Genomic DNA, 12651 nt, shown 5'->3' with positions numbered 1-12651 from the left:
GAAGAGGAGTGGGCTGAGGACAGAATTCTGTGGGACTTCCACAGAAATAGATACCGAAGTGACCAGAGATGTAAGAGGAGACGCAGGAAGGGCAGAGTCATAGAAGCCAAATGACCAGATTTCAAGAAGGAGGTTCTGAGCACCCATGTCAAAGGCAGCCAAGAGGTGAAAGAGGGTGAGGTTCTGAGATTTGGCTGAGGAGGGATTGTTAGTGATTTTTTTTTTCAGTAGCATGTAGAGAGAGAGGAAATTAGATTGTAAGGGGTCAAGGTTGGAGCTGGGGGGAGAGGAACTTGAGGCAACGATTATAGATGGCACATTCACTGAATCTAGAGGTGAAGGGGGAGAAAAGAGATGGGCTGTTAGTTGGAGAGGGAGGTGCTTTTGCTTAGGATCAGGGAGACCATAACACACTTCTGTTCTGAGGGAAAGAAACCTAATGAAAGTGAGAGGTTAAGGAGAAAGGGGTGGTATGGAGAGTGGGCAAAAAGAATATCATGAGGCAGGAGGAGATGGGTTGACTGGAGCAGGTGAAGGGTTAGAGGAGGAAAGGAGACAAGAAACCTCAGTGTCACTGATAAGGAAGTAGGATAAAACACATGCAGTTTTACTTGGAAGAAGAGAACATATTTTTTTCCCTTCACATGGGGTAGGTGTTATCTGGAAGGCAATTTTTAATAGATCACCACTCTCAGTAACGGTATATTGTAGTCAGAATTCTATTTTTGGTCTTATCTTTGACAGTTTTAGCCCACCTCTGCAATCTAGTTTCACATGATCTTTCGCAAATGAATTTCTTTTGAGATAATGCACAGACTCATGTTGTTCTGCTTTTGTATAAAATGAATTAATTTGTGAATGCGTAGGACTGCTGCCCTAAGCTCTGTCATGGATTGCAGACATTGGTGCTTCTCATCAGAAGTATAATTATATATTTAGCTCATAGTTGTAGTTATTATAGTGAGAATTGGTCAATCCTCACAACAACCCTGTTAGGTAGGCAGGGGATGTCTTATCCCCACTTTATAGATTGGGTAACTGAAGTAAGTGAAATGACTTTTCCCCAAGAGCTCAGGCAGGTTTCCAATCTTGTATTTAATCCCTTAGACTATAACTGTCTCTCTCCATTCTCTTTGAGAATTTTTCACTCTCTAGTAGTAGTAGTAGTAACAACAAAAGAAATGTCTGGAAATAAAAGTGAAGTAATGTCAGCATTTTGCATTCAAGTCTTCAGGAGCTCATGGAGGTGCTGTTTTGGAGGAAATGGAGCACTGCTTTTCTGGCCTCTGATCTTGTACATATGTAGACCAACGTCAGATATAAACAGTCAGAATCAAGTATCTGGAAACCGAAGAAGCTGTAATATCACATGCATGTAATAAACATGTACTTATGAACACTGTATGAAAAACTTTCTATCTTTATTCTTTTGCACTGATCAGTGTTCATTTCAGCTAACATGTCCTGACATTTCAGTTAGAAGTAGCAGCTCCAATTCCTATGACAACTCCCAAATTTAGACACCCACAGTAGGTGACTCAGGTTTTCTTTCTGTACTCATTCTCCTTTGTAAGAGGCAGGCTATAGTGTTTTCAGTGGCTGCTGGAAGTCATAGATGATCTGGAAAGGTTAATTTGTTGTAATTCCAGGAATACCACTCTATAATTGATTACTTCCTCCCTGCTCAACAATGTAGAGAGAAAAATTGTGAAGGTCAAGGCAGTAAAGATTCTCCTTCATATCAGAAGCAGCTCTACATATAACTCCTATGTAAACAAATAAGAAGACACCTGGAGTTCTTTGCTGAGCCAGGAGGTCAAAAAAGTCTCATTGCTGTTAGAGATCAAAAGGAGTCATTCAAAGCGGGATCTATTGTCAGTGAACTGAATTCCTAGAAAGACTGGCTCAGTAGGAAGTCTGTCACTGACAAATTGGAGCTAGATCAGCAGATGTTCAGTGGCATGTTATCCAGATGGGCACTTTCTCAAGTTAGACCCCTTTGCCTCGAGCCACAACATGCAACTTCTGTTCTGCTTGAAAGTGTGGCTACGATGCCCCTCTCAGCCTCTTGTCAAAATCCTTGGTGAGTGTCAGGACCCCGGAGCTTACTCTCCCCCTAGATCTCCTCATTGTCCTTGGCCAATTCCCTTACTCTCAAGGGGAGTGACTGAAGAGCTCCTCCCTGCTGCCTCTTCCTGCTCTCAGTGCCTGGCTTTATACTCCTATCCCAGCTCTTCCCCCCACTGGGCTTCATCTGCAATCCGTGCTTATCAAGCTCTGGTTTCCCTCCAGGTGCAGCATATAAAATGAATTGGCCCCTTCTGGCCCACGTTAACCCACTCCAGAGTTGTGTGGAGTGGACACCCCACCACACCTTTTCTGTCAAGAGTTCCTAGAAAGATACTCCTTACTCCATGCTGGCCCAGGAGACCTTGATTCTACTGACCAATGGAAGTCACTTTCTGCAGGGTTGGAAGACTTGCATTGATACCATTCTTCCAGTACCATCCCTGTGTCCCTCAATGTCAGTAGATTTAAATTGGTAGCATGGAGGCGAAGGCCAGGTCTACACTGCAGACCTGTATGGGTATAAATATGTTGCTTAGGGATGTCAGAAATCCACACCTCTGAGTGACATTATACTGACCTAGTCCCACCGTGTAGACAGCGCTATGTTGGCGGGAGAGCTTCTACTGCCGACATAGCTCCCACCTCTTGGGGAGGTAGATTCACTGCGCAGCGGGGAGAAGCCATAGGCTTGGGAGCATCTTCACTAAAGCGCTACAGTGGCGCAGCTGCACCGGTGTAGCTGTGCTGCTACAGAGCTGTTCATGAAGATGAGCCCTATAAGATTGAAATTTAGTGAGTGTGTTTATGTTCTTTAGAAATCCAGGAAACTCTATACTATAGCCAGCTTGTAAAGGGATTTGTAAAGTCCTCTTTGTTTGTTTGTTTAACTTTGACATGGATAAAGGTAATATAAAATAAAGTAGACTTGGTAGAAACAGTGGCTAAGATTTTCAAAAGTGACTAGTGATTTTGGTTTCAGAGTAACAGCCGTGTTAGTCTGTATTCGCAAAAAGAAAAGGAGTACTTGTGGCACCTTAGAGACTAACCAATTTATTTGAGCATAAGCTTTCGTGAGCTACAGCTCACTTCATCGGATGCATACTGTGGAAAGTGTAGAAGATCTTTTTATATACACACAAAGCATGACAAAATACCTCCTCCCACCCCACTCTCCTGCGGGTAAGCTAGCAGGAGAGTGGGGTGGGAGGAGGTATTTTTTCATGCTTTGTGTGTATATAAAAAGATCTTCTACACTTTCCACAGTATGCATCCGATGAAGTGAGCTGTAGCTCACGAAAACTTATGCTCAAATAAATTGGTTAGTCTCTAAGGTGCCACAAGTACTCCTTTTCTTTTTAGTGATTTTGGGTGTCCAATTTGAGACACCTGACAAAGGGCCTGCGTTCCAGAAAGTGTTGTGCACCTGCCCTCAGAAAATCAGGCCCTTTCAAGGTGTCTCAAGATGGGCACCCAAAATCACTGGTCACTTACGAAAATATTCGCCTGCAACTATTTCTCTGATGTCATCTTGGTGACTTAAATCCACATATTCATTTTCTTTTCTCATCATATCTCTATGTTAAGTGTATTTCGACCTTTCTTTCCACATAATTTCTTTCACACAGGAAGAATACGTCTCCCATTTATACAACAGGTATATAACGTTTGGGAGAGCTGCTGTCTCTGCAGGGGACTTACCCTGCTTAAAGTGATTTGCTCCTGATTGTATAAACTAAATAAGCCTGAAAATCTGCTCCCTGGCACCTTTAGCTTCTAATTGTGTAATTACAGCAACACTTGGGTCTAGTCACAGGCCTGACTCATCTTCTGCCATTAAAAAATAAAGCTTTCTATACAGTATGTGCTGCTGTGCTGACAAAATGCAGTTCTGTGCAACTTTTAAAATTAAAAATGTAATCCTTATAGCCTTCACAGCTGTAACGTTTTACAACTTTCCATATAGCATGCATAGGGCCCTACCAAATTCAGGGCCATGAAAAACGCATCACGGACCATGAAATCTGGTCTTCCCTGGGAAATCTCATTTCTTGTGTGCTTTTACTCTATACTATACAGATTTCACAATGGAGACCAGAGTTTCTCAAATCGGGGCTCCTGACCCAAAAGGAAATTGCAGGGGTGGGATCATAAGATTATTTTAGGGGGTCGCAGTATTGCCACCCTCACTTCTGTGCTGCCTTAAGAGCTGCATGGCTGGAGAGTGGCAACTGTTGGCCAGGCGCCCAGCTCTGAAGAAAGCACCCCCCTAGCAGCAGGGCAGAAGTAAGGGTGGCAATACCATACCATGCCATCCTTACTTCTGCTTTGCTGCCTTCAGAGCAGGGCGGCCAGAGAGTGGAGGCAGCTGACTGAGGGCCCAGCTCTGCAGGCAGCAGCACAGAAGTAAGGGTGGCGATATCATACCATGCCGTCCTTACTTCTGCACTGCTGCAAGCGACGGCTCTGCTTTCAGAGATGGACTCCTAGCCAGCCACCGCTGCTTTCCAGCTGCCCAGCTCTGAAGGCCAGCAGCAGCACAGAAGTAAGGGTAGCAGTACTGCAACTTCCTCTACAATAACCTTGCAACCCCCTTCAACTCCTTTTTGGGTCAGGACCCCTAGAATTACAACACCATTAAATTTCAGATTTAAATAGCTGAAATCATGAAATTTATTATTTTTAAAATCCTATGACTGTGAAATTGATCAAAATGGACTGTGAATTTGGTAGGGCCCTAAGAGTGCGTAACACTAGTGACGGGCAGATTATGACACTGCAGATTTTTCTTTTCCACTCCATACTATCCAGCATTCAGCCTGAATTTACAAAAATAATCTCCCTACCAAAAATACTCTCCTTCCCTACTCTGCTACTATACTATGGCAGCCATTCCTAGCATATCAAGGGTTTCACATGTTAATCCATATTTGAATTCCTGACATGCACTAACACAGAGTGAGAGTGGCCTACTCTCTCAGTACAGTGAACTGTGCGCGCTCATCCCCCTTATCATATAAGACTTCTTGTGATCTTCCGGTTTTTATAATGGTGGTTTTCTTTGCAAAAAACCGCAGTTTTTAAGTCAGTAATATAGGGGGCGTTCTGTATGATTACCCTACAGAGAATACAGTTCACTATGAAATGTATAATTAGTTTAGATCACAGAAAAATTTGTGTTGTGATACAGGCAGATTGAATGCTGTGAAACTGCAGATGAATTCTACAGTACCATGGGCAAACTAACCCAGGAGATGCTGGAAGACAATCTGATTGACAGCAATGAACTCATGCAGGTTAGTAAGCAGCGCTTAATGATGTAATTCTTGTTTGTGTATTTGTATATTGTAAACAGTCTTCAGCTTCCTGTGTCTAAAGGATGAGACTTTTGTTAAAATTTTGTTTCAAGAAGAAAAATTAAGATAACACCCTACTGTCAAACTAACCTATCAGTGGAGCAGATACATAAACATTATCAGCGGTCAAAGCTAAAATACCCCTCAATTATAAGTTAGATGTAGAAAACAGCTAGACCTCATTGGACAAGGAGGTGCCAGTCAATTGCTTACATTTGTGCGTTACACTCAATAGGATTATCTAAATTGTGAGCTATATAATGCTCTGTATTTTATTTCTAATTTTTCTCTCTTATATTCATTACAGTGTAATCTTTGCATTCAGTAGACTTTGTTGGTGGTTGACTAGCTCATCAACTAAAAAAAATCCCTTTGTTTAAAAAAAATAAAAATAAAACCCATCGAACTGTTAGTTGTGAATTATAAACAAAATGTAGATGATTGTTCTAATTACCTTCTTAAACCAAAGTCATTGAATAATAAACAGAAACCTAAGTGTGTTTTTAAAAAAAGGCCTTCAGTACTGCAGATGCAGTTTTACGCTTGCAGTTCAAGTACTAAATTGCAGACACTTTTTTTTTTCTTACCCCTGAAGTTGCACCCAGTTAGAAGCGTAAGTAAATGTGTGCGCACATAAACTTGGGAGCTAGGGGCTTGATCCTACACTCATTTAACTGAGTGGCAAAGCTCCCATTGACTTTAATGATAGTGGATCAGGGCCTCAGTGACTAAATGGGTGCAGTTGTGGGACTGAATAATTCAACTGTAGTATTGGAGGCTGTGTTGAGGCTTAACTAAAAACTTCTGGTTCTAAATATCTTAAATTAGATTGTCTCAAAATAAGAAGCCTATGGTAAGATTTTGTCACTCTCTAACCAGTGCATTCATTCTGAGAGTTCTTCTTGACTATACAGTAGAATCATCTTCCAAACTCCAATTTACCGCTGAAGCAGAGAATCACTGTAACAATATGTAATCTTGGACAATTTGCCTTCCTTTTTTCCTTGTTGAAAGTGTTAGGGATGGAAGAGGTGAATAATTTGGCTTTAGTTTCCTTTTAAAAAATAAAAGGGATAATTTACTATGTGAATTGCCCACATACATTTCTAAACAGATTTTACAGTTCCTCTCAATGTAAGTCAAATACTGAAGAGGAAATGATGAATGCCAGTTCAAGCTGTTACCTTCTCTGTATTCATTATGTCTCAATTCCGGGCTTGATGAGCAATACAAAATTGAGATGTGGCATGTGTCACAAAAATAATGGTGGTGGACCTGAAGCGGGTAAAGTGACTCTCAGTGACAGATTTTTCTTTTCCTTTCTGTTTGTGCATAATAGAAGACAAACCACAGGTAAGTGTAGGATTATGGGAAAGAAAGGGATGGAAGAGTCTTTTAACTGTTGTAATTATTAATGGTACTCTCCCTTTATATTTAACTTACTTAATAATTTCTTCTGATCTCAGCGAAAGTCGTAAACAGTGTGAAGTGTATACTTGTTCTGTAGCAATGATAACCATTAGGAGAGGCTAATGTTGTAGCATCTCCAGCAAGGCTCTGATACTTTTCCCTTCAAAAGTATAAATAGTATGTTTAATTTTCCCATGACCTTTCTATTAAAGAAAGCATACCTGGTCTTATGTCTTAATGCACTTGAACTAATTTTTCTCTAAACAGAAGAAGAAATGGAAAACAATCGTAAACCAGTGCACTGGCACCAGTATGGTGCATACCATTGGCATGGGTGCCAAATCATCAGCGTTGAGCCCTCCCAATGGCAGTGGTGAGGAGGAGCAGTGCTGGCTGCGTCACTACCTGCTCAGGTTTGGCCCCGTGGCCCCTCCATAATGACAGGGGGACCACGGGACCAAAACTGGGTGAGTGGTCGTGTGACCTGGTACAGGGAGTTGCAGCGTCACTCAATTTTGGTCCCAGGGCCCCTCCATCAGGATGGGGTTGGGGTTTACAGTGCCAAAACTGGGTGGCATTGTAACTTGCTCAGTGCTACTCAGGTTTGGACAGAGGGCTGCAGGGCCAAACCTGAGTGGGCAGTGAAGTGGCCAGCACTGCCCTTCCTTGCCATTGCTATGGGGCCAGTTCCCTCAACAGGGGCTCCCCCGCTCCCTCTGGGGCCTGCCCAACTTGACTCCTCTTCCAGTAGCCAGTGTCCCCTCTGCTCTGCGCAAACTCTACAGCTTCACGAGAGGTGGTATATGTCCACAAGGGGGAGCCTACCAGGAGAGAGGTGGTGGGAGTCCTGGGCCATTCTCTGTGAAAAATTTTTGCAGGCATTCCTGAACCAGTGTATTGAAAAGACCAAGTTTGTTAACTAGAATTGGTGTTGCAGATTGTTTTCAGCATCTTCAGAGGAGTCAGCCAGAAGTGTGTTTGGGAGTGATGCTCCTACGTACTTGAAAGGTGTTTTACCAAATTACAAATATAGCGAACACTTGTCTAACAAATGTTGAGGGTTTTGTTTGTTTTGTTTAATGGGGGGAGAAGGGAAAGGTTGGGCTATAGCATGGTAATCTGTTTGGTTTTCCCAATCATTTAAATAAGGACAGTTAGTCTCTGCACCTACTATTCAAGTGGCTCTCAACCTTTCCAGACTACTGTACCCCTTTCAGGAGTCTGATTTGTCTTGCGTACCCCCAAGTTTCACCTCACTTAAAAACAACTTTCTTAAAAAATCAGACATAAAAATACAAAAGTGTCACAGCACACTATTACTGAAAAATTGCTGATTTTCTCATTTTTACCATATAATTATAAAATAAATGAATGGGAATATAAATATTATACTTATATTTCAGTATATAGAGCACTATAAACAAGTAATTTTATGAAATTTTAGTTTGTACTGGTTTCACTAGTGCTTTTTATGTAGCCTGTTGTAAAACTAGGCAAATATCTAGATGAGTTGATGTACCCCCTGGAAGACCTCTGCGTACCCTGGTTGAGAATCACTGCACTCTTCTGCCTATTCTCATATGCACATATTCTGTGTACACCCAGCCACTCCTTTAAAAAAAACATTTCCTCTTGCATGGAGAATATGCATACACAAAGGGCTCAGCACATAAGCAAGCTTTTGGAAATTTGACTCTTCAGTGGTGAGGGTTTTGTCTGGTGGTGGTGGAGGAGCTAGACTGGAGGAGCAAACAAGTCTCAAAGTAAACCCATTTTTCAGATTAAACAATTTAGGAAAGTGAGCATCAGCTCCACAAGTTTTAAATAATAGACAAAAATAGCATTTCTAGGACTAGAAGCTAAACAAATACAATATTATTGGTCTGTTAATAAACACCTTAGTTCTGAGGTTGAGCACAAGGCTGCATGCCAAGTATCTGCAACAATTTGTGTTAGCCTGCCAAGTTGTCTTAATGACTTTATAACAACGCTTGCTTCTTGTAGTGAAATTAATACAAAAGTCTGGGGTATTTTTTAAACATTTTATTCTGGAAGGAAATGGGGAGATAATAGAAAAAGGGGAAGGGGATTGGCGAGCGTGTATCATGGGGCATAAATTAAAGCTCTGGAAACTAGGAGCAAATGGAGGAGTTGAGCAGAACTGTTTCACATAAAGGGTAACAAGCATATGGAATATGTTGTCTGGAAAGGGTACTGATATAAAGAATAGAGATTAATTCCAGACAAATCTAGAGTTCTTTCTCCATGGGGTGGGGATTGAGGGATATAGTAAAAAGCAGGAAGGTATGATGGTGATCAAACAAAAATGGGTAGGTATGTTGGGCTGGAGATGGTTTCTCCCCTCACCCCCAAACCACAACATTTCTTAGACTATGTCTACGCTACTGTGGTAAGTCGACCTAAGTTACGCAACTCCAGCTATGTGAATAACATAGCTGGAGTTAACGTAGCTGAGGTCGACTTACTGCAGTGTCTACACTGTGCTGAGTCAACAGGAGACACTCTCCCGTCGACTTACCTTACTCTTCTCGTTCCTGATGGAGTATCAGGGTTGACTGGAGAGCGCTCTGTCGTCAATTTATCAGATCTTCACTAGACCTGCTAAATCGACCCCTGGTGCATCGATCGCCAAAGCGTCGATCCAGTGGTAATGTAGACATAGTCTTAGTCTGGTAGATTTGAGCAGTATCACTGTTTGGGGCCCAGAGAACATTTCTCTTTCACAGTTGCAGGAAGGTTCTGTAGTTTCATCTAAAGGGAAAGCTTGATTTCATGCTGTGGGATTTTGGGGGCATTCTTCTGACCTGAGATATGTGCACATACCTCAAGGTATACAAGTTTCTTAATGCCAAAACCTGGTCTACTGCACCACTTGTCCTCTTTTTCTAATCCAGCTATGAATGTTCCAACTCCTGCTTCTAATTGCTTGCATCACCGCATCTGGACAAACATATTTTTCCTCCTCTGTCAGGAAGGACTTGGCATTGAATCAATATTTGTGACATTCTTTATGCATTAAGCACAGAGTCATGAACAGATTATTTAGAAATCATTCAGAATTTACTTTTATCTTAATTGAGACCATTTTGCCTTCAGATCAAAATGTCACTGACTATAGCACAGGAAAAACATACTAACCAAGAGTTCCTCCCAGAGCTAACGAGAAATTTCAAAATACCTGGCTTTGAGAAGCCACTTATTTTCAAAATGGGTAAAAGTCATACTTTTAAAAATGCTCTGAAACAATGTTTCATTTACAGTGTTTTACTCTTAATACCAGTTTCTAAGGGAGTGAGGAAGTCCTGAATAATTGTACACATGAAAACAGGGAAACTTTATCCACTGCTGAATTAGGTAGTTACAAGCTGAGCAATATCATTTCAAAGGATGATGTACTGATGCTGAGACCGAATGCACCCCTGTATTCATACCCTACACACTATTGTAATAATCTTTGTGCAAAATATGCCTTTTGAGGTATCATTTGAAAACTAATAACTCACTGGTCAATAATATCATGGTGGAATGTATGTAGTAACATTACATGCAAAGTTATGAATTCTCCTGTTTGATGGGGAATTATTAGTTATATTGGATAAGATGGGGATCAATAGGAAAACTGAAAGGTGGATAAGGAATTGGTTAAAGGGGAGACTACAACGGGTCCTACTGAAAGGTGAACTGTCAGGCTGGAGGGAGGTTACCAGTGGAGTTCCTCAAGGATCGGTTTTGGGACCAATCTTATTTAATCTTTTTATTACTGACCTTGGCACAAAAAGTGGGAGTGTGCTAATAAAGTTTGCGGATGATACAAAGCTGGGAGGTATTGCCAATTTAGAGAAGGACAGGGATACCCTACAGGAAGATCTGGATGACCTTGTAAACTGGAGTAATAGTAATAGGATGAAATTTAATAGTGAGAAGTGTAAGGTCATGCATTTAGGGATTAATAACAAGAATTTTAGTTATAAGCTAGGGACGCATCAATTAGAAGTAACGGAGGAGGAAAAGGACCTTGGAGTATTGGTTGATCATAGGATGACTATGAGCTGCCAATGTGATATGGCTGTGAAAAAAGCTAATGCGGTCTTGGAATGAATCAGGAGAGGTATTTCCAGTAGGGATAAGGAGGTTTTAGTACTGTTATACAAGGCACTGGTGAGACCTCACCTGGAATACTGTGTGCAGTTCTGGTCTCCCATGTTTAAGAAGGATGAATTCAAACTGGAACAGGTACAGAGAAGGGCTACTAGGATGATCCGAGGAATGGAAAACTTGTCTTATGAAAGGAGACTCAAGGAGCTTGGCTTGTTTAGCCTAACTAAAAGAAGGTTGAGGTGAGATATGATTGCTCTCTATAAATATATCAGAGGGATAAATACCAGAGAGGGAGAGGAATTATTTAAGCTCAGTACCAATGTGGACACAAGAACAAATGGATATAAACTGGCCACTAGGAAATTTAGACTAGAAATTAGACGTAGGTTTTTAACCATCAGAGGAGTGAAGTTTTGGAATAGCTGTCCAAGGGAAGCAGTGGGGGCAAAAGATCTGTCTGGCTTTAAGATTAAACTAGATAAGTTTATGGAGGAGATGGTATGATGGGATAACATGGTTTTGGTAATTAAATATTCATAAATAGGCCCAATGGCCTGTGATGGGCTATTAGATGGGGTGAGATCCGAGTTACCCAGGGAAGAATTTTCTGTAGTATCTGGCTGGTGAATCTTGCCCATATGCTCAGGGTTTAAGTGATCGCCATATTTGGGGTCGGGAAGGAATTTTCCTCCAGGGCAGATTGGAAGAGGCCCTGGAGGTTTTTCGCCTTCCTCTGTAGCATGGGACACGGGTCACTTGCTGGAGGATTCTCTGCTCCTTGAAGTCTTTAAACCATGATTTGAGGACTTCAGTAGCTCAGACATAGGTGAGAGGTTTTTTGCAGGAGTGGTGGGTGAAATTCTGTGGCCTGCGTTGTGCAGGAGGTCAGACTAGATGATCATAATGGTCCCTTCTGACCTAAATATCTATGAATCTATGTTGGTAGCACATGTTCAAACCCAGGCAGCCCTGACTAGGCAGACATTGTTAACAGGTCTATCGTAAACAAAGGAATGTATGTTTACCTTGGTTTACATGTAAATAGGAAACAGGGTCCTCAGGACAGCAAGGGGATGTAAACCAGTTTCTCAAAGACAAAGGACAAGCTAACGCCTCTAGCCAGGTATCATCAAAGTTGATTGGCAATACCCTGGAATGTGATAAACACTTTCTAGTAGCTAAATTTAATAGGCTAGACTTGGTTCAAGGTAAAATCCTCACCACATATTCCCAGCAACACTGCTGACCAAATTATCAGATTAGGACCTCCCCCCCACCCCTGAAGTCAAAGGGCTGGTTCCGTTCTTGTCTTTGGTGAAAGAGAGTGTGAGGGGGAGGTAAAAAGAGAGACCCTGGGATGTTTTTGCCCTCTACTTTTATAGTCCAGTCACCCTTTGAAATGCATTTTCCTGAGGGTTATACCTAGATCAGCAGTTTTCAACCTGTGGTCTGCAGACCCCTGGGGGGGGTCTGTGGATTGTGCGTAAGAGATCTGTGAAAGGTTGTCATTGCCATAGAACAATAGTTTTCACTCTGAAGTCCACAGACTATATCTCAGACTTACAAATGTGTCCGCATTCCCATTTTAATTTTTTTACGGGTCTGCAAATGAATGAAAATTGAAAACCACTGCCCTAGATAAAGTTCCTTCCTGCTGTGAGAATGGAGACATGGAGTCTCGTGGTGAAAGAGGTTCCAT

At 41.7% G+C, this 12651-nt stretch overlaps 1 protein-coding gene across 5 annotated transcripts in view; it reads left to right on the top strand.

Annotated features, from left to right (window-relative positions):
* TBC1D30 (TBC1 domain family member 30) overlaps positions 1–12651 on the top strand; it is an 83856-nt gene that overhangs the window by 62180 nt on the left and 9025 nt on the right. For all 5 annotated transcript variants that reach the window (XM_084613021.1, XM_084613022.1, XM_084613024.1 and 2 more), the window contains one exon: positions 5258–5363. In XM_084613021.1, the coding sequence (XP_084469147.1) occupies positions 5258–5363 (106 nt within the window). The remainder of the gene's footprint in view (positions 1–5257; positions 5364–12651) is intronic.

The sequence above is a fragment of the Lepidochelys olivacea genome, assembly GCF_965140295.1.
Source record: "Lepidochelys olivacea isolate rLepOli2 genome assembly, chromosome: 1".
Lineage (NCBI taxonomy): Eukaryota > Metazoa > Chordata > Testudines > Cheloniidae > Lepidochelys > Lepidochelys olivacea.
The sequence above is the reverse complement of the archived record's forward strand: the minus strand, read 5'-3'. Positions and strand labels throughout refer to the sequence as shown.